We start from the raw sequence: 21,411 nt of genomic DNA on the forward strand, positions 1-21,411 counted from the left end.
GCCCGTGATTCGACGCCAAAGCTTCAGGCGGCTGCTCTGCCTCAATCATGCCCGGCTGCGCCAATGTACGTCTCCCATCTTCAACCCCGACGCAGGCTCAAGCGGCGGAAACTACAGAAAAGAATCCCACGGACGCCGGTCTAACCCATACGACGGTTCACAAATCCTGCTGGGTCCGTTCATGACCGACGAGCAGTCGGCGACCCTCGACACCTTCGGCAAGACCTGTTTCAAGAACGAATACTCCCTCTATTCTCACGCGGAAAAAAAGCCATGTTCTGAGCGGAAGTGTGATATAAGTAAAGAAGGAACAGTGGGTGCAACTCACGTTCGGACTTGATCCATATTGTCGGCATGGCACCAGGCAATATCTAAACCCAGTAAGCATCAAACCGTTAGCAAGCGCAAGCGGCCGAGGTGATGTTAAGCTAAGGTTGTGTCGAGCCAAAAACTCAACAGAGATATCTTGAGACACCAAATCATATCTAGGTACTACATGTAGACCAGCGAAAGCGAAAGCGCAGTCACTTACATCAAGTGGGGGCATGCCGAAACTCAAAATTCACTTCCAAAGAGCAGCAGATCAAACTAAGTAACCATTGCATGCGGTGGGCGTCGCGAGTCAAATAAGTTGGCCTGAAACCTCTTACAGCTGACTATCCCCAGAGCTTTCTGTTATCTGCCAGACCCCCTGATACACAGTCTGTGGGTTTCATTGACCCCTAACGCCACAGCATATCTAGTCATGACCCTTGGAAATACACTCATTGTAACCCAAACTCTATCAGCAGAACTCAGAAGTGACAATCCCTTGCCTATGTCTATCAAACCGTTCGTCTGATTGAATACTGCACGCAGACACAACTCTACACACTACACTCACCAACGTACTCTGTCATCTAACATAAGAAGGGTCGCGTCTCTGCTCTAGTCATCGATTGGGATTGGTACTATCATCCGCTTCAGCCGTACAGCAACATACATTTACACTCATGACCATGCATTTCCTGGCAACTCTTACCTACGCTGGGCTCCTGTTCACCTCAGCCCGAGCACAGTTAGGTCTTTGCGTACCGGTTGACATCACCAATGTATGTTCTTCCAATTGAATTCATTCTGCATAGCTTGCTAATACGGGAGAAAGCCTCAAAAATGTGGTCCTCTCGAGGAACAGCAGAATTGCGCCCAGAAAGCGGTAGACACGTGCGCCCATATTGGCGGTGAGGGTACGACAGGCTTTTGTGTACCCTTCAATATTGCTCGAAGCGATGTAAGTTAAGCTTTGTCGACTTAGTTATGGGGCGGTCGCTGATACCTAGTCTACTTAGCCTGCGCAATGCGGTCCGGGCCGTGCTGGATGCCCTTTTGGTTCAAGCTGTCGTTTTCCCTGAGGAATTCAGAGCGATACTCTACTCATAAGTGCCTACATAAGACTTTTCATATGTGTCTAGCAAGCAAGTGTAGGCGTTGGAAGAATGGCATGCTATATTTGGATCTCTCAAAGACGTATCTCGGTCATCATAAAGGCGGACGCAGGGAACAAAACGGCATTTGAAGGTGCTCAAAGCGAGTGCGTCGTGAGGGAATAAGTCCTATGAAGCAGTCCTCAAGGGCTAGGCCGAAACATGCCTCTACAGCGACCAAGTGTCCATCAACTCGGTCCAGCTCTCAACATCAGATTGTGCCCCTGGCCAAATCTAGGGCCAGTCCCTTTACATGCACCATCTTGTACGACACTTAGCTCACCTTCCGGTGGGTCATCGTCAGCTGCCTCACCAGCTCGGCCTTAGTCGTCGGCTTTGGACCGAACGCGGCATGGGCCACCATCAACACCGTCAACAACTGCGCGTCGTTCTGTCTGCTGGCGTATTCGGAGTGACCAACGGTGACAGCGGCCGCTGCGGTACGAGCATGGATGCGGCGGCAACGGCCCTGAATACTGATGCAAACCGTAATATTGGGTGCACGGGACGGGCAAGCATGAATTGTGGTGGTTCGGCAGCGGCACATATCTATGCTGCCAGGGCAGATTCGCCGCCGAGACCTGACCCGTTCTCGTGTTTGGCTGCTGTGATTGCTCCCGAGACGGCTGTACCAACAGCCTGAGTGTGGTTACGGGGCGAAGAACACTTTTATGTCTACCTTAGCCTAAATATACCATACGATCAAGAGGAAGACCTCCGGCAGTATTTCTGCGTTTACCTAGGTAATGAAAGTTGAGCGTAACCTCAATTGCATTCAAGTAATATTAGATAACGCAACATAACAAAGTACGACCTATTAGGGCAGATCAGAAATATTGAACATTTCCATATGCACAAACATACAAGTATAGCAGTGACACCCAGTAGTTTAAATTCTTAACCATTGGGGAGACGTATTAATCTCAGAACTGTACCGCGTTGTGAACAGCGAACTTCAGAGTAGCAGCACCGATGGAAGACGCTATGAACAGTCGCCATAGAAGTCCTTAAATTAGTATGGGGTGGTAGTTGGTCGTTGAAGGCCACGGAAAGAAAGATGGGAAAAGGGTTAGAACCAATGGGAACATCAGGGAGAGGCAAGCAGATGACCTGACCTTGACACCGAATATGTACTATATGCCTGGAGGGATTTTCTTATTTGGATGCTATTTTGACATCGTAGGGGTGTTCAAGAATGTTTCAAACCCGATGGGCATTCAGCAGGATAATGGAACACTCTTTCACAGCGCCTCGTCCGAAAAGAGCTTTGTTCATGGGGCTGTCCTGTTCACCCAGTGGCTGTCTGAAGTGTCCTTCCATAAGGCAAGAGCAGGTGCCCCTTCCTTCCTCCTGCCAGTTCATTCAACGAAAGCAGATCCAGCTGCTTCGCTAGCCTTTTCTTTCAAATCACCATCATCTCCGAGGCAACCAACACTTCAGGGCTGCACCAACCTCTACCTGTTTCAATCCGAGAAACTGGCGATCGGGAATTTTGCAGAGATTCGCCGACATCTCGCATATCTTGCATCGATCTAATCCGAGCAAACATCAACTTGACGGCCTCAGCATCGCATTGACCGCAAACGCGCCTCCAAAGTCTTTCACAAAGTTTTGCACTCGTCTACCTCCACTCCGCTCAATTCGACTTCACCTACAGACAGATTGGCACAGAAGCAAGCGTGGTGGTTCATTTGATCCAGGTTAAAAATCTCACTCTCGTTGCATATTTCGGTCTGACTGACATATTTTCTTCCAGGTCATCCAGAATTCATCAATCGCCCAACGCCGCATCGCGAGTATCCTACCCTTCTCTGCTTGTCAACATGCCGATCCACATCACCTCAGACGCCTGGGCCAGATGGCAGCCAGTGATTGAGGAGCTTTATGCCAACTACGACTTTCCCTTCAACACGAGGCGCAACTTAAACGCCCTCCTAGCGCTCTATGGAGGCGAAGGATTTTCGATCCGCAACACTCGCGACCGCTGGCGATTTGTCATGGACACGATCCGCTCTGGCGATGCTATCGAAGATGTTGTCAGCATCTCCGTCATTGCCAGAGGACAAAAGATGGGACTGGAAGGATGGGTCATCAATCGAAAGTGCGACATTCACAACGTCGAGAGCCCGAAAAAAGCTGTGGAGGGTCGTGATTTGACTTGGTTCAAGGTCACCAGCGACGGCCGAAGCTTTCAGCACTGCTGCAGAGAAGAGGTGACTGGACCCTTTCCTGCGCATGTTCCCTGGAGAAGCTGGGAGAGCACGCGACTCACCATCAACCAGCGCTCGCTTTCCCAAGAGATTGTCTCACTGCGCCACGAGCTGGAAGAGCAGAAGAACGATAAATCGACCAAAAGAAAGGCATCAGAGGTCATCGTCATTGATGACGACATCGAAGACTCGCCGACCGCCAAGCGGCTCCGCAAGAGCAAGGCAAAGGCCGCGAAGTACAAGGACGCGAAAGCCGAGGCAGAGGATCGAGCAATCAGCCTTGAAGAAGAAATTACGAATTTACGCGCGGAACTACTGGAGCAGAAAATGCTTGTCACTCAAAAAGACAAGACAATGGATGACCTGCGACGCGAGTATGCAGTCAAGGATGTCTCTTTGCAAAGCCTGCGGGACCAAGTTGCCAGGCAGAAGAACAACAAGGCGACCCTCCGCACTGACAGTCTCGAGAAACACCTGGAGTCAGCTATGAAGATCGACGAAGACGAGATTGATGACCTCAGAACTGAGAACAACATGCTGAAATCGATGGTCGATTCACAAAACACCGAGATGGAACATGTGAAGGCAAGACTGAGTCACTTGGAAGACACCAAAGTTCCTGAGCTGTTGAACAAGATGAAGATCAGAAACCGCATGCTGGAAAAAAGACGCAAACAGGTCCATCGCCTTCATGTTTTCATGAACATCAACTTGCCACATCGGAAGATTCCCGACGACCTTCAGATAGAGGATGAAGTCCTCGACAGTCAAATGGTGCCAAATGCATCCATTCAGGAGCCATCTGGTCAGGTCTTAGTCACATTACCAACCGATCGATCACAATCACATCCCATCGCAGACTAGTACAAGAGAAGAAAGGATTTCATAGCTTGAGGGGAGGTGAATTTGAGCATCAAGCGACGGAGAAGAACGCGTCGATTGGACCTGGGCTTCTACGGATGAGATTAGTGGCCCTGAACAGCAGCAAGAAGGAAATCCATGAGCTGAAGGAGATGCTCAAGGCCAGAGAGGATAAGATCAAGACAATGAAGCAGAGTCACTTGCAGGTGAAGGCACAGCTTGAATCGGAGAACCAGCGTCTTCAGACGAGCAACGCCAGGTTGCAGCAGGATTTCGACGCTCTTCGGCGCCGTGCTCAGGACACAGAGGGAGGTTTGCAGAGACTGACTGACCGATTGTCCGATGACAAGACCGAGATGCAGCTTGCCAGAGATTGTATTCGGCAGGTCGAGAAGATTCGATTTGCAACCTACGAACAACTTGAGAAGGAAAGAAACGAGTTCAAGAAGTTTTGTCACATGACCGGTGGCGAGGTTGCAGACAAAGACAGCCGAATCCGTGACCTTCAACAGCAGCTGACCAGACTGCAAGAGCAGCCGCCCAAATCTAAGCAGCGCTTGGTGATTAAACTCCCGATGCCTTCATCATCCCACCTCAGCAAAGAAGAAGGCAGACATGGCGGAGCTCTTGATTCGATCGACGCCTCAAATGGAAAGGGAAACAGTCTCACGAGCGGCCGAGACGAGGTGTCCAGTCTCAAGAACGAGCTGGAGGAAACAAAGAACGATTTGTTGAACAAGTCGGACAAGATTGTCCAGCTGGAGAAGCAGCTGGCTCAATATCTCAGCATCATCAAGAACAATGCATATACCGCAATGCAGAGCTCGGACAAACATCATCAACTCGTCCACTTGGAGAAAGAGCTCGAAACCACGAGACAGGAGTTGAAGAGCAGGACCGATGAGCTGGCTTCGGCCACAGAGAAGCACGCCCAGGAGCTCAAGGAGACCGGAGGCACGGAGGGAAAATGCGCATGCAAGGACAAGGAACCATATCTGAACAGCGTTGAGGGGCATGTCGAGAGCCTGAGAGGAGCGATGGAAGAGGTGCTTAGCAAGGGCAAGGAGCACCGCGAGAACATGAGAGAAACCATGGAGATTGCCCTCAGACGTGTTTCAATGTTCCAGGGACGCAAGAGACGCCGTACTGAGGGAGGGGACTTTGATTACTGAGGTTGGCCAGGATGATGGCTTATTGGGAAGGACATGGGCTTGCGAGAATTATAAATCACTGGGCATGGGCGTCGTTTTGACATTGTCATGGTTACTTCATTGGGCTCATGCCTAGATAGATCGGAACGAGTTCGAAGTCTGTTCATAGATTTCAACTGCATTCTTTAATATTCCTTGCTGGATTCCACTTCAGCTCGACTTCACCTTCTGCCCCAGAACCGTCCCGTAGGTAACCACTCCCTTTGCGTTGAGTCGCACCTGCCGTTTTCCTTCAGCCTCCCGCCTGTTGCAAATCAGGAAGCAGCCAACCTGAGCTTCCTGAAAATTCTTCCTGGCTGCAAAAGTTTCGGGACGTTGACCTTTTCACAGACAGGTAGACTTTTCGTTTTGCACCGGCCGACTCGATTTCACAAACATCCTCCCCTGAGCAGCTCTGATTCTTCAATAGCTTCTTCTCTTTCAGAGCAGCGTGACAACGTCCCATACAGCTTCCCATTCCAAGCATCTTTCTCCGCTCTTTGTACTTGCCGTCATCGCCATCAACGTCGCCGGCTTCCTATCAAAATCGCCATCATGAGCGTCAAGCTCGCCAGCGACTGCTGGGCCCGCTGGGAGGCAGTGATTCGACACATCGCAGCCAACTACACCTTCCCCGCCTCGACCGAAGATGGCCTCAACGTCTTCCTGCACATGAATCCCGGCAGCGCAAGCACCTTACGCGTCTCATCCGGGGGTTACAAGTTCGTCATCGACGTCACGCGTCGCGGCAATCGCATCATGGATATTGTCGCGATCACCATCACCGCGAAGCAGAAGCAAGACCCGCGCTGCAATGGCTACGTCATCACGCGAGCATGCGACGTCCACCCGACCGAGAGCGAAGAGGAGCTGCCCGGTGCCCCGGAGCTGCGATGGATCCAGGTCACCAGCGGCGGAGAGTGCTATCGACATTGTTGCGACAAGGAGTCCAACGCGCTGGACAGAGCACACGCCAAACCTAGGCTGTCTTGGGAAACGACCCGACTCAGAATCATTCAGAAGGCCTACGAGCAAGAGGTGCTGGCGCTTCAACGCAAGAACAAGAAGAAGACAAAGAAGAATGCGATTCAAGATGCTGAAATTGATGCCGAGGTACTTCGTCAAGATCCTGAGAAGCAGACTAAGGCCCTTCGTCGACTGCTCGAGGAGGTGTCCAGCGAGCTCGTCAAGGAAAAGGAATCCAAGAAAAAGTGGAAGGATGCTGCGCGTAAAAAGGCCAGCGACATCGATGCCATCGACCTAACCTCGGAGGATGAGATCTCCAGGTCGCAGATGGAAGGCGAGGTCACCGCGCTGAAGGAGGAAAAGAGATTGCTGAAAGAAGACAAGAGATTGCTACAGGAAGACAAGCAGCGTTCAGCCAAGTTGCTTCAAGCGGTGCAAGACAACAGCCGAAGATCCAATGGAGATTTTGAGAAGCGCCTCAAAGACCTGAGAAAGGCAAACGAGGAACTTCAGGAAAGCCACCTTGCCGACAAAAAGAATCTCCAGGCCCTTCAAAACACCAATATTGCCCTTAGAGACCGGGTCAAGCATTTGGAGAAGAAGAACACAGAGGCCAACGACGACAATCTTCAGGAGATTAAGGAAATGTCTGCCGAGGTCAAGGTCCTGGAACGTAATATTCAAATCCTGAAGACAAAGAACACGAACGACCAGAAGGAGCTGCTAGCTCAGGTTGAACAACTCAAGTTCCACAACGTAAGGCTTGAGAATGCCAAGAGAAGTGTTGACCAGTACGCTACCAGCCTCCCGGAAAAGGCGCTGAATTACGAAGCCCAGTCATGCCATGCAAAGCAGACCATCAGCAAGCTTGAGTTGGAGATCAGGCTGAAGAATGACAAAAGTCGCCGAGCCGAAGATGAAATGATCGGAATGAGAAGTAAGATTCGCGAAAAGGACGAGCTCATCAATCAGCTCCAGCAAGGCACAGTCAGTGACCAAAGCAAAACCAGCTCTCAGCAACATCAACCATTGATGTTCTCCCAGTATCCACCCAGCTTGACGCTTTCCCAGGATCTTGAAGTCCAGCGCAACATTGCCCGCAGAGCGCAGGACCGGGCAGATGGACTTCAGCGTGAGCTAGATGCCATCAAGAGAGACAGGTGCATGCGCCAAGACCGCGAACGCGACGACGGCATGAGAGTATTAGAGCTGTCCAGAAAGTGCGACGAATACACGACCAAGATCGCTAACTTGACTTCCGAATCGGAGGCGGCAAAGTGGAAGATGTTAGAATCGGAGGAGACCTTCTCGGACAAGATTTCCAAGGCCAAGCTGGAAGTCGAAAAGATCAAGAGGGAGATGCAAGAAGTGGAAAAGAAGTACGCCGAGAAGGTGGCCGCAACCGCAAACATGGAGAAGCGGTTCCACGACAAGGACGCATACACTGAAAACTTAGAGACGAAGCTCGAGGAGCTGAGGGGAACGATGGAAAATGTGCTCGGCCAGGTCTCGATGCACCAAGGCCGGAAGAGACGTCGGACGGAGGGACCGGACTCCCAAGTGTGATTTTGCATTGTGTGAAATGTCGGGATACCGAAGTGTGTGTGTGTTGACAGGGCAGAGCAACCTTTGATAAGGCTGGGCTTTGGCCAAAGATTCTCTTTGAAGAAGGGCGTGGTCCTCTCGACGCGTTGATATCATGGATCTTTCAGCAAGAGAAATCGGGTTGGCAAAATTGGCGGGTGGAATTAAATGGACAAGATGCTGTGTTTTGAGTTCAGACAGCTTGGAAGACTTTCGCTTTGTTCCTTAGATAGATGAAACAGACTTTTCGAGAACCTTCGCTGGGCGATGCCGTCCTTTGCCAGTGATGCTTTCAAACAAAGTGTCTTGTTCCCTTTCACTGCGTTGATGGCTTTGTCTTCGTGCCACACTGCCTCTCCTCGATGATGGACGCATCTCAATGGTGTAGGATGCCATCACCTGTCCCCAGACAGAACGACAGGCATCATCATCACCTCAGACGCATCAAGACCAGGCAACTGAAATGAACCATGAAATCGTTATTCTAATCCAAACCCAAGCCCATGCATATCCCTAAAACGCCATATCATGCCTTCATCTACGCCGAAGCCTCAACCCTCTCCTCCTTCTCCCCATCCACCTTCAACCCCTCCACCCCCTTCGCAATCCCCGTAAACGGACACACGCCCTCGGTCCTGGGTATCCTCGACGGGCTCCTCGGCCCCGCCGCGACCGTCTCCTCATCGCTCTCGCTCTCCAAAATCTTCCGTCCATGAAGATACCCCTCCTCCTCAATCACCGGCTCCTCCCCTCCCTCCCTCTCAAACTCCGCACCATCCTTGACATGCCACTTCGCCATCAGATCATTCTGGATCCAAATCACCTTCCCCAGCGCCTTGACCAGCGCAATCTTGCGCTGCATATGCAACCTCGGATGACTCAAAATCGCCTCCGTCATCACATCTTGAATAAAGGACAAACACGCGCCGAGGTGGATGTACTCCACATGCAGCGGGTGCGCGCGGCCGAGCCCGACGTGCATCATGCCGACCTTGTCGAGGTACTCCCAGAACTCCATCTTGCTCGGGTCGGAGCACAGCTTGGCGAGGTACGCGCGCAGGAACATCTTGCGGTGCAGGATCTGCGGGGAGTTATCGTCGGGGACCTCATCCATGGGGCCCTCGAAGGAGGTGGAGCGCGTGGTGAAGGCGCGCGCGGTGATGTCGTACTGCAGGAGTTTGTGGTAGACGATGTTGACGACGGCGGGGATGAGGGCTTTGACGTATTTGGCGCCCGAGATGAGGGCTTCGATGTCTTCTGCGGCGGGGTGTTAGTTTGTGTGTGGAAGACGGCGAGTGGGAGATGGGCAGGGCAGGGGAGGGGGATGACGGACTGGAGGAGAAGTCGAGGAAGCTGTGGAGGTAGCGGATGCGGGCCTCGAGGTCTGTGTAGAGCTCCTCGCGGTCGACATGGTTCATGTGGCGCATGAGACCCATTCTGGCGGTGTTGTTGCTTTTCTTTCTCGTTTATCGGATGCGACTCAAGTTAACGGTGTGGTCGTGATGTTGTTGGCGATGGTTCGTGTACGTCACGGCGACAACGATCTTATCTCCGAAAAAGCCAAATTGCTGCGTTTCTTGCTGCTGCATTCAAATCCTAGAACTTCTTCACCAAACTCGACATCAGGGACCACACGATATTTGAACATCGCGAAAACCACTCTCACAGCTCCCTACGCTTTGTCGCGCTGGCGTCATAATGCGCCGATGAGCTGATGGCACCAGGGAGGAAATGGGAAGGGAAGCGGGACCGAATGATGGTGGTCTGATTTGCAACTGGCGCCACCTTTCGGGCTGAGTTGGAAGCACTCGTCCAGCACGTTGAAAGCTGGCAGCGTTGGACCCACCGCGCAGGCACAAAGTTTTGGCGGGGTGCACGCGACCCTTCAAAAAATGGCAGCATCCATTCAACACAAGCACCGTCAGATCGGAACGGGGCGGGCTGGCTGCGTTGATGCTGACCCTGCCGCCGCGGGTTCCCGATTGTCGAATGATCCGACCGGGGGGACAACGTACATTTTTCAATGAGCGAATGGGCGCGAGGTGTTGGTCAGTCGCACCCGAATCGCGCCAAAATTGGCGGTGGACCCCGCGATGGGTGCGTTCCAGGGGTCCAGCATGATTCCATCTTTGGACGCGGAACAGGTCACCGTGTTTCTAGAACGCGGTCAAGTGTTTTGTGTTGAATTCTGCAATCTGGTCGTCAATCCGCGCGCAATCACTTCTCCCCCTGCCCTTCCGCATCCCGATCCTTCCCACGCTCCCGCCGCGCCTCGTCCGTATCCAACGTCCCCTGCGCATCCGCGCGCTGCTCAGCCGTCGACGCCTCGCTTGTCGCGATGTTCTTCAGCACGTAGGCGGGCACGAAGCCGCTGCGCGTAAACTCCTCTGCGCGAATCTCCTTGCCGGCGGGGTTGGTCTCGGGTGTCTTTGCGGCCTCCGTCGCGGATGTGGATGCGTTCTTGCTTTCGGCGATGGCCGTGCGGATGTGCGGGGGCACGATGCCGCCCCCGTCGTACGGCTTGCGCTGCGGCATTGTTGTCGGCCTGGTGGGTGTATGTGTTGGCGCTTCTTTGTCTGCGTCTTTGCTACCCTCGTCTGCTTCCTTTTCCTCCTCGTCGGGGGTGAGGGAAGTGCTCGATGTCTCCGCTGCGACAGGCGAGCGGGAGACACGGATAACGACGAACGGGGGGGCAGAATGGGCGATGTAATCGGAGACGAGGTCGCCCTCAGTTTGAGATTCCGCCGGTCGGGGCGCAGTCCACCTATCCGCCTGGGCGTAGTAAGAACTATCGCGTGCGGTGCTGCTGCCTATTGCCGACGCAGTGTTGGGAGCAGTACACAGGATACTAGGCTTGACGATGCCCGTGGTGACTAGTGGGTTGACGTTATGGTTTGCAGGAGGCATATTGGCTTCTGATATGGTGAGGGGTCGTCCCTTTTGTGTTTGCGCTGATGTCATCTGATGGTTTGCAGTGAAACCAGCGGGAGAAGCCTTTTAATAGCTCCAAACTTCCATCACACCCACAAGGTTATTTCCACTCACTGTTGCAAAAGAACCGTCAAGGTTCCTCGAGAAGGAGGTGCGATTAAGCTCTTTCTGTCTCTCTCTGCCCGCCCCACGCGGGAGGGGTAGCACTGGGACCGGCACCTTGCTGCACGACAGCTCCGCCGATGACACGCATCTCAATGTCTGAGATCCCGGGGGATGGCCGGACGCAGATACAGACGTGGGGGGCTTCTCTCCTCTTGGCCAAATGCCATATCTTCAGCAAAATTGAAAGTCTTTTTATTCCTGGACGCTGCCACCAAAAACGAAACTAGATGCTTTCAAAAAAGTTCGCTTCCCTCATAACCCATCTCAAGCGCTAACCTGCACCGTGCCGTCCGTCCCGGGTCTCGGCGCGCCCGTCGAGCTCTTCCCCATGAACCCGCCCGACACGAGGTTCAGCGCCGCCGCGAACGGGTCCCCGCCCGTCTTCACCGCCGCCGGCAGCCCGGCCGCCGCGAACGCCTGCTCAAAGTCCTTCTTGATGTCCTCGAAGCCCTCGATGCCGACCGACACGCGGATGAGGTCCGGCGTCACGCCGCCCTTGATCTTCTCCTCGTCGGGCAGCTGCTGGTGCGTCGTCACCCACGGGTGGATGATGAGCGTCTTGGCGTCGCCGACGTTGGCGAGGTGCGAGCACAGCTTGAGGTTGTCGACGACAGCACGCACTTGGTCGATGTTGCCGGCCTGGCGGTGTGGTTAGCTGAGGCCCAGGAGAATATATGGGGAAGTAGACTTACGACGCCAAAGGTCAGGACACCGCCTGCGCCATTGGTAAAGACCTTCTTGGTGTACTCGTAGTCGGGGTGCGACTTGAGGCCGGGGTAGAGCACCCAGTTGACGCTGGGATGCGCCTCGAGCCACTCGGCCAGCTTCTGTGTGTTCTCCGCGTGGCGTTGTCCTCGAAGGGCGAGAGTCTCGAGTCCTTGCAGGAAGAGCCACGCGTTAAAGGGACTCATGCAGGGTCCCAAGTCGCGCATGCTGTCCATGCGAACCTTGGCTGAGAGAGCCTTGTATCCGTACGTGTCCCAGAACTTCAGCCCGTGGTATCCGTCCGCCGGCTCCGTGAATCCTGGGAACTTACCCGAGGCGCTCCAGTCAAAGTGGCCGCCGTCGATGACGATGCCTCCCATGGACGTGCCGTGGCCGCCGATCCACTTGGTGCAGGAGTGCGTGACAATGTCGGCGCCCTGCCTGATGGGCTGGCACAGGTAGCCGCCCATGCCGAACGTGTTGTCGACGATGAGCGGGATGCCATGCTTGTGTGCGACGTCCGCAATCGCTTTGATATCGGGCACGCTGTGCTTCGGGTTGCTGATAGTCTCGATGTAGACGCACCGCGTGTTCTCGTCGATGGCCGCATCGATATCGGCAGGCTCGTTGCCCACAACCCACTTGACGTCGATATGGAACTTCTTCATGTATACTCGGAACTGGTTGTAGGTGCCGCCGTACAGCCAGCTGGTGCTCACAAAGTTCTGGCCTGGCTCACAGCAATTCGTGAGGGCCATGAACTGCGCGGCGTGGCCCGAGGCGGCGGCCACGGCACCGACGCCGCCCTCGAGCATCGCCATGCGTGACTCGAAGACGCTGTTGGTCGGGTTGCCCATGCGCGTGTAGACGTAGCCATCTTTGCTCCATGCAAACTTGCTGGCGCCATCTGCTACTCGTTAGCCGTGCCTTGTGTCACCGTGACACACCAAGTCCTCACCAGCAGCATCGGAAAAGTTGTAGGCGGCTGTCTGATACAGAGGGACCGCTCTTGAACCGTTGACGGGATCCGGCTCTTGGCCACCGTGGACGGCGAGCGTGGCGAAATCCGGCTCCCTGTTCGGCCAATGAGTCAGTTTTTGAAGGCCCAAAAGCCGGCCGGGATCCTCACCAATCGACGTTACTCAGAGAACCAGAGACAGGCATCTTGAACGGACGAAAAAAAAGGTAAGGAATGATTGAGAGGGGTAATAATAGTCTAAGTCGTCGCTTTGAGTCTCGGTTCAACTCCGAAATCGTTGAAACTTTTGCTCCAACACAGGCAAACGTCTCAGGCAAAGCCCAATATCTTAAATGCTCCCAAAACGCCCTTGAAGCAACTCCATCATTTCGTTTCAATCGTTCGATACCCCTCCAGCATGATACCCAGATCGCATGGCATTGCATTGCGTCGTCGTGCAACGGGGGGTTGATCGATCGCCGGCCTTTGCTGATAAACGAGCAAACCCCGCGATGCCCCCCTTTTCGTACAGATATTCCCGAAACCCACTCAGAGCCCGCGCCCAGATCCCATTGAGATGCCGTGGGATGCCGTCACGCGTGGACGCGAGATGCAGGCGATATGCAGGCTCCCTGCAAGGAGACCGGAAGCGAATGGGCGACCGCAGGTCAGGTCGTTTCGGCCGTTTCCTAGACCGTGGGATCGAACATCATGGTGGGTTCGATAACACTGCGAATTTGGTCTGCAGGAGGAAATTAGCATGTGCAGGTTACCGATAGATAGATTGCAGGGGGTTTGTCTCACCGCGCATCCCGCCGAGGGCCTCAAAGGCCGTAGCATAGTTTTCAAGCGTCGCGGAGATGGAGGCCAAGCCCGTCTGCAGGCGCAAAAGCAAGCTCTCCACCATCGGGGTTGTCAGGGCATTCTCGGGATACATGGCCTTTGTTTTGTGGTTGACCATCAGCAATGCATACGCGCACTGCATGGCGCAGCAAGCGAAGGAAGGCATGGTCCTAGGGCACACAATAGTCGACGTGGGCGACAGATAGCACGGCGCAGGGCAGAGCTGGCCAAAGGGGTTCGGGTATGGCAAGTCGTCGAACGAATTGGCAATGTTGATAGCCGCTTTGAGGCAAATCTTAGCCGACTGGTGGCTGCTGAAAGGAAAAGTCGCCAGCGGGCTCCCATTGGGTGAGTGGTCCGACTGAGGAGATCTCTTTCCCGAGTTTGGTGGCGAGGCCGTTCCATTTAAGCTGGTCACTGGCGGCGAAGGTAGGGTCATCATCGTGCTACAGGAGCACGAAGGCCACGACTTGGGCTCGATACCGTTGTCATTGTCGGCCTTGGACTTCAAGTCGCAGTGCTTTCCTGAAAACACGGGCATGTCAAAGAAGGCACAGTAACGGTGGATCTTGATCCGCGCGCTGTTGGTGGTCAGCAATTGCTCGGAGTTTGATAGGAGATACTCGCCTGTTCAGCTTGATCCGAGCCATGCATCTGAGAGACCGGGAAAGGATCTCCTCAGTGGGATCGAGTGGCGTCGTCGTGGTGGATTGCAGTATCCACGAATCTGCAGCCGTGTTGAGGGGCTCCAAGTATTGCTCCATCTCCTTCATCCTCGCGTAGATGCGCGTCATGTCGCCACCACTCTTGACCGTCTTATTCAATTCAATCACGAACTGTGTTGCCGACAGGATAGCCTGCTGGGCCTGAATATACACGGCAAAGGCCTGCTAAATGGTGAGTCTTGGCCCCGAAGAGGCACGTTGACTACATACCTCAGGGTCTGATTGGATGGTCGGGTACTTGGTCGTGTAGCTCGGCGTAAACACTGAAAAGGTCGGCTCCTCCACAGCGTCAGTAAGTGCTTCAAGTGGGATGAAGGGGGATTACACACAGTATTGCTGACGATGGACCCTTGACATACACAGACATACTGCCAGACGCCGCGTTAGCAATATATACAAGATCTAGATCAGCAAAACGCACCGTCATCCACCAGACTCTTCGTCGAGCCTCGGCGAAAATGTCGTCCTCGGTGCAGGCGTGGATTCCTAGGGACATGGCGGATACCAGTGCCTGGCCCGCCCTCGCTTGCATCTTCTTCAAGTTGCCTCTCTGCGCATACTCGTAGACGCTCAGGATGTCCAGCGCGATGACGCTTTCCAGCTCCAATGGCACGCCAGGGTGGAATTGCTGCCGGGGAAAATCATCTGGCGATTCGTTCAGGGCCTTTGGTGGCTCGATGGATGAGTCGGGGATTTCGGACTCGATTTCGATGCTCTCGACTGCGCATTGTGCCAGGTACTGGGCGTATCGACGTCTGAAAACGACCGACTCCTTGCTTAAGTGGTTGGTGTCGTTGGCGCATGGAATCAGAGCCAAGATGGCGGATATAGCCAAGCTGACCGGGGTTGAGGGCTGGTACTCGTCCTGGAATGTCTCCGTGTCATTCTGGAAATGCGGCACAGCCTGGTCGATGGGCAGACCGCTGGGCAGAGGGAGAATCGGGAAGAATGGATGAATGAAGATGTAGTAGGCATCCAGACTGTGAGATTGTGAGCTGCTGGTATTTTCAAGTCATTCAACAGGACTTACATGGCTTGGTCGCTCTTGTATGTCCTAGCGACAGGAACCGGGGGAGTGGGAAAGTTGAAAGAGGCTTCCGATGCGCTTTCGCCGCTGGTGCTTCCCGGGACGCCAGACATGAACAAGGTGTCAAAGATGTAATCGCTGTCCTGGAAAAAGTCTTGAAGCTGCTTCAGGCCTGCTCCAGGGTCGATGTAGTTCTGGAGGGATATGGCTACGGCTACAGTCAGAGGTCTACTCGGTCACAGTTACATGCATGACGACTCACGGTCTTGAGGAGTGGCTTCATCGACGGGCATGTCGCCATTGAAGCCCGGGTTCTGCTGAGCCAGTTCATCAACCGGCCGCGGTTTCCGCCTCACACGAGCGCCTCCTCTTCTGCTCGGTTTGTAGACGCAGTCGCGCCCCCGGCTCTTACACTGCTTCATGTTAACAAGACGGTTTTGATTTACAGCAAATCCTGAGACTGGGAACAGCAAATGCTTACACTGGCACAAGGGCTTGCTCCATCGCATCGTGTTCGTGAAGCTCGGCTGTTCCTATGTGAGCCACGGTTGCTTGACCATCGCAAAGAACGCCACGCCCGTTGGCAACGGCAGCATGCTCTGCTGCGCCGCATACTCATCCGGAAGGGACAGTTGGCGCTTGGCTTGGGAGAGGGCGACTTACCAGGAGAGGCAAGCAATCTTAACAGGAGGGGTCGCAAACTTCTTCTTGGCCGCGGCAGCGGGAATTGGCGGTACTGCAGCTTCGGTCATTGTGGTCATGGCCAGGTGAGAGGATTCGACATGTAAGATGAACAAGTCAATGAATGAAGGCCAGCGACGGTGAGGCGCGGCGACGAAGAGCAGGCGCAGCTAGAATCCTTCCGGGCCGGTCGGGGTCTGTCACGGAGCGGGCAACGGCGAAGTCCAAGTTGGGTGATCGGGGTGTGCGGGATGGTTGGATGGGGCTCGTGGTCTGCCAACAGCGGGGAAAGCAAACGTAATAAATTCGATGGAGAGAGGACGTGGAGCCAGGTACGGCGAGGTCAGCAACGGCCGAGCCGGGAGACGAGTAGCGAACGTTGGACGGGGAAAGGAGGCGAGAGACGGAGGAGGGCCAGTGGTGCCGTTCACGTTTGTCTCTGTCTGCTTGTCTGTGTCTGGGACTGTGACTGAAGGGCGACCGACAGCTGTTGGGAGACGCAGCGGCTGGTGTCGTCAGCTGGTGCAGCAGGAGGAGCGGTTGGTGGGTGCTTGGTGCTTGCTGGGAGCGTGGTGCGGGTAGCGGGCGCGGGTGAAGTTCAAGGGCAGTTGCAGATGGTGGTGCTTCAGATCGACTCGCTTCGGCAGGCGGAGGGGCAAAATGCGGCGACCCGGCCAGATTTGTAATGAGATGGAAGGCGAGTCGCAGGGCGGCCAGTGAGTGCACCGAGTGCAGGTGCAGCAACAGGGTGAGGTGGGCAAAGAAAAGAAGACCGACCCAACGCCGGCAGGAGGAGACCTGGAGTGGAGTGGAGTGGAGGGGGGAAAAAGAGATGTACCTGCCGCCGTAGAGATGGGTGAGGCAGGGACGAAGGCACCTTCAGGGCAGGCAACTAGGTAAGGTAGGCTAGGGACGAAGAGGCAATGACGGATGGGTGGTTCGATCGTCGTCGTGGCAGTAGCCAGAGCTTGCAGCGCATGAGCAGGGGTTGGGAGCGAGAATTTCGAGGGGATTATTTTTGTTTCTTTTGTTGGCCCTGCGCCTTTTTTTGCGTCCCTCTCCTCGCTGCTGCCTCCTCCCGCAGGCCAGGCAAGCCAGGCCAGGCCAGGTCCTGCTTTTTCTGACGCGCCTGCTGGCTGCGACCACGACTCCATGCTCGGGAGTTGAGATGGAGAAGGTACAAAGGTACGGCTGCCTGTGGACGTGGAAATGGAAGCAGCTTCCCCCGGGATACCCATGGAACGGTGGGCTGGTGTGGGGCAGATCGTGGTTAGCCGAGAAAGTTGTCCAATCGCAACGGTGGTGCCGTCGTTCTGGCACGTCTGGTCTTCCCCAGTGAGAAAACTTGCGCACAGTGCTGCCAGTGCCCGCCTCGGTCTTTGACAGGGATGCAGCACAGCAAAGTTTCCGAACTGGCACGGCCTAGAAACCGAGGGCTTCAACGGGGCGGGTGTTTTGGTGTGTCCCAATGGGATGATGTTCAAGGAACTTGCTCGTTGGAACTCAGGTGCAGTCGCCGCTGCTCGCCGCGCCTTCCACCTCGACTGCTACTGCCGCCCGTTGGCGGAAGGTCCGCCTGCCCTGACCGTGCCGGCCCGTACCTGCCTCTGGCTGCCGCTGTGTCTTGCCTAGCTGCTTCCGACCCCTAAGGTGCCTTAAGGTAAGTTGCACCTTCAATTTGGTGCTTTCCTAGAAATCGCGACTTCCAATTTGGCAGTCAAAGTGACCATTGCCATCTGGCCTCTCTCTTGCCTCTTGCCTCTTGCCCCAAGATTCGCAAACTTTCACGATGCCAAGCAGAGTCAGGCCACCCGGCACCAGTTGTGCTTGCATAAACAGCAGCTACTACGGACGGCAAGCCACAGGAAGCAGGAGCTAGGATCGGAATCAACATCCCGAGCCATCACCTCTATGGATGCTTCTCTGCTGGGGCGGACGATTCATCTACACGCAGCATCGCAGAGCCACCGTCTTTAATGACTGGTTTCTTCTCTGTCAGCACCGAGGCCTGCATTTAAGATTTCCCAGCCATGTCTGCTTCACGGACACGGTGGCCACCCAAAGTTTGCTTCTGGAGAAAAAGTCATATGCTCGACCTGCAAGTGCCATCCCATCTCTCGACTCAACAACGAGTCGATGGTCTTCGGTTCCTCGACACGGACAGCAGGTTCTCTCTGCCTGACACCATCAGACCAAGAAGACGGATTCGAGAAGCCACCCGAGAAACACCACGAGGCTTCCACGCACAGGCGCAGACATAGGCTCTCCTACGCCATGCACGACACACCGGCCACCGAACGTTGTGCATCACAACTCGTCGGGCCAAGCTCGACTGGACGTCGTGCAAAGCTTCTCGAACCTCGATGCCACCAAGCTGTTCCGATCCCATGCGACTCCGCCAACCTCCGAAGCTCGACGCCGCCGCCAGACATGCCCAGACATGCGACCTCCGAGTCAGGTCCCATAAATCTCCAGCCCAAACCGTCCCGGTCTCTCCGCACAAAACCCCGCCTCCAGCGCAAACAAAAACACCCCCACGCATGTTTCTCAGCGCCCGCAGCCACGGTCGGGACGCCGCCTCAGCTGCTAAATGCCACGTTGATTCCAGCCTTGGTATTGACCGTCAACGAACTAGACCGCCTGTCAGCTTTTGATCGACGCACATCCAGACCGTCCTCCGGCCCTGTCGTCCCCTGCGTCGGGTGTGATTGACTCACAATACATCTGGCCGAGAATAACTGCCGACCGGGTCAAAGTCAAGCTGTCAAACGCTGTTAGCACATGGCATGCGGCCGACTGACTAGGAGTGACACCAAGCTCCGAATGGACGGCATACCCTGGACTCTGTGATATCTGCCATTCTCAACTCGGCATAGACGATTTCCTCCTTGTCCCACACAGGCTCGGCAAGCATTGTTCCAAGCGGCCCGACGATGCAGGACCCTCCGTGGTTGACAATGTTTTCCGGTTCCCACTGCCCTCCGTCCGGCCGCCGGTCGGGGTGCTCGGCCGTAAACGGCGGATAGTCGGACGGAAAGTCTGAAACCTTGCACACAGAGTTGACTGACACAACAAAACAACGTCCTTCTTTGGCAATGTGCTGCATCGATGCTGTCCATGCGGGCAAATCATCGGCATTGGGCGCGACGTAAATCCTGAGTCGCGTTCGTCAGTGACAATGTTCCGAACAAGTCGTTATCTCGGCTCCTCAATCCGCCACTCACTCGATGCCCTGTTGGTACAACGCCATACGCGCAGCTGGCATGTAGTTCTCCCAACTGCTTCTGCATCAGCTTGTTTGTCACTGAGCTTGTCACTTGATCGACCAACCAGATCAGGCTTCCGACCTTGCCGATATCAGTTTGCTGGACCTGCAAGCCATCGCCAGAACCTCGCCCCCAGACCAGCCGCTCGGCAGCCGTTGGGATCAGCTGCAGTGATCAGTAAAGTGTGCACAACGGGGGCTGAATATGAGTACCTTGCGATGCTTGTACACCAACTTGCCTTCCCGGTCAAGAAGAACCGCGGTGCAGTAAAGCGTGCCACCTGCCTTTTCGATAATGCCAACATGCAGTAGGACATTGTGCTTCCGAGCTGTCTCGGACAATATGTCGAATGCAGGCGAAGGAACTTCTATGGCCGAATCAAAGTACCTTGCAAACCATTGGCGCCCTACTCGAGATCAACATCGGACTTCAGAGACCAAGGGCGGCGTCAAGATTACCTCGAGGCTCCCGTGCGCCAATCGTGGCATCGAAAGCATATCTCCAAGGATAAGCGGACAAGAATCCTTCACTACACACACGCGCAATCGATCTTGTTACCCAAACCGAAGCTCTTGCATAGGTACTGTGTACTTACGGAAACACCACGAGGTCGGCACCAGCCGCTGCGGCTTCCGCCGTAAGCTTACTCAGCTTCTCGAGGCTCTTTTCGAGATCGAAGGAAACGGGAGCAGCCTGGACGGCTGCCACTTTCACAATTGGACGAGTGGATGCCATGGTCAGGTGTGAGGCAAAGGCTTGGATGGCTACCGATCGCACAGTCAAAGTGCAACCAGTGGCGGTTTTTCAAGCTCTTTCCCACGCGAGTCTTTTTTTGAGTCATGACGATCTGCTCAAAGCGATCGATTGCATCCATGATTCTCATAGGATGGCCTCACAATCATTCGAGATGAGCGGAGAATCCATCTAATTGCGGCGTACGCCGGCAGGATGCGATTCCCGAAGACACACGGTCTGGGGCGTCGGTGTTGTGGCTCAAATCCCGGGATGCCTTCAAACCCCGGCGATAACGGGGCTGATGCAGACGCGACATCTTGTGCTCTACTGACAAAGAGAAGATACCAGTACGCGAGGTTGGTCCATATGCAAACGATCGTCACCAAAGGAGATGATGAAACCTTGCGGGGGAGTGAGGCGGGATTACCTCGATATCTCGGGGAGTCCTCAAACTTGACGGTGTTCGCTATTTTGGTTCCTCATCAAGACTCTTGGGCTGATATCGTTCCATGACACCGTTCTGTTCAATCAGCTGGTGTCTACACTGATCCTATCCACCAATAAGAGCTGGTCTGGACACTCCCGTCAGCTCGATACATTCAGCAAGTGATCGAAGCCGTCGGCACTTTCAGCAATCTCGCGTGGTCTTTCCTTCTTGTTCACCGGAGTAATTTCCTGACACTACACCAAACCTACGATATGGCTCTGCGTAAGTTGTTCGGCGTTCGGCCTGGGGACTCTGTTCGACTAATACCCCGGAAATAGTCGTTAGTGCAAGTCCAAACTCGGATAACTTCTACACTCGCCTCATCCGCAATCAAAACTTCGCCATCATCCCGAGCTTCCCGCTAGACTCAGGCGAGATCCTCTACGAATGCCCCGTGGCGTACAAGACTTGGGGAAAGCTGAACAAAGAGCGAGATAATGTTCTAGTCATTTGCCATGCTCTGACGGGGAGCAGCGACGTCAGCGACTGGTGGAGTCCTCTCATCGGCCCAGGGAAGGCTTTCGATCCCCGCCACTTCTTCATTTTCTGCGGCAATGTATTTGGTTCCCCATATGGAAGCGCATCGCCTTTGACCAAAAGTCCGAACGGAGAGC

General features: G+C 54.5%; 6 protein-coding genes across 6 annotated transcripts; 1 reads left to right on the forward strand and 5 right to left on the reverse strand.

Annotated features, from left to right (window-relative positions):
* Nucleotides 1-998: 998 nt before the first annotated feature.
* Nucleotides 999-1,279, forward strand: CGCA056_v014228 (uncharacterized protein; the record flags this gene model as incomplete). The annotated part of the gene is made up of 2 exons (XM_037329470.1): nucleotides 999-1,091; nucleotides 1,145-1,279. The coding sequence occupies 2 exons, from the start codon at nucleotides 999-1,001 to the stop codon at nucleotides 1,277-1,279; spliced, it is 228 nt and encodes a 75-aa protein (XP_037171959.1).
* A 7,533-nt stretch (nucleotides 1,280-8,812) lies between these two features.
* On the reverse strand, nucleotides 8,813-9,710 carry CGCA056_v014229 (uncharacterized protein; the record flags this gene model as incomplete). Its single annotated transcript, XM_037329471.1, has 2 exons — nucleotides 8,813-9,531; nucleotides 9,608-9,710. The coding sequence occupies 2 exons, from the start codon at nucleotides 9,708-9,710 to the stop codon at nucleotides 8,813-8,815; spliced, it is 822 nt and encodes a 273-aa protein (XP_037171960.1).
* A 781-nt stretch (nucleotides 9,711-10,491) lies between these two features.
* Nucleotides 10,492-11,181, reverse strand: CGCA056_v014230 (uncharacterized protein; the record flags this gene model as incomplete). The annotated part of the gene is made up of 1 exon (XM_037329472.1): nucleotides 10,492-11,181. One exon carries the CDS (start codon nucleotides 11,179-11,181, stop codon nucleotides 10,492-10,494), a length of 690 nt encoding a protein of 229 aa, XP_037172501.1.
* A 453-nt stretch (nucleotides 11,182-11,634) lies between these two features.
* Nucleotides 11,635-13,239, reverse strand: cysD-0 (Homocysteine synthase; the record flags this gene model as incomplete). The annotated part of the gene is made up of 4 exons (XM_037329473.1): nucleotides 11,635-12,009; nucleotides 12,063-12,982; nucleotides 13,034-13,149; nucleotides 13,205-13,239. The coding sequence occupies 4 exons, from the start codon at nucleotides 13,237-13,239 to the stop codon at nucleotides 11,635-11,637; spliced, it is 1,446 nt and encodes a 481-aa protein (XP_037172500.1).
* A 483-nt stretch (nucleotides 13,240-13,722) lies between these two features.
* On the reverse strand, nucleotides 13,723-16,380 carry CGCA056_v014232 (uncharacterized protein; the record flags this gene model as incomplete). Its single annotated transcript, XM_037329474.1, has 10 exons — nucleotides 13,723-13,775; nucleotides 13,838-14,457; nucleotides 14,600-14,763; nucleotides 14,812-14,880; nucleotides 14,961-14,969; nucleotides 15,023-15,581; nucleotides 15,632-15,836; nucleotides 15,891-16,041; nucleotides 16,110-16,155; nucleotides 16,292-16,380. The coding sequence occupies 10 exons, from the start codon at nucleotides 16,378-16,380 to the stop codon at nucleotides 13,723-13,725; spliced, it is 1,965 nt and encodes a 654-aa protein (XP_037171836.1).
* A 2,508-nt stretch (nucleotides 16,381-18,888) lies between these two features.
* Nucleotides 18,889-20,310, reverse strand: NIT4 (Bifunctional nitrilase/nitrile hydratase NIT4; the record flags this gene model as incomplete). The annotated part of the gene is made up of 8 exons (XM_037329475.1): nucleotides 18,889-18,940; nucleotides 19,027-19,070; nucleotides 19,146-19,464; nucleotides 19,534-19,587; nucleotides 19,640-19,740; nucleotides 19,788-19,981; nucleotides 20,034-20,104; nucleotides 20,171-20,310. 8 exons carry the CDS (start codon nucleotides 20,308-20,310, stop codon nucleotides 18,889-18,891), a joined length of 975 nt encoding a protein of 324 aa, XP_037172502.1.
* Between the last annotated feature and the right edge of the window lie 1,101 nt (nucleotides 20,311-21,411).

The sequence above is a fragment of the Colletotrichum aenigma genome, assembly GCF_013390185.1.
Source record: "Colletotrichum aenigma strain Cg56 chromosome Unknown KSG_Cg56_contig10, whole genome shotgun sequence".
Taxonomy (NCBI): Eukaryota; Fungi; Ascomycota; class Sordariomycetes; order Glomerellales; family Glomerellaceae; genus Colletotrichum; species Colletotrichum aenigma.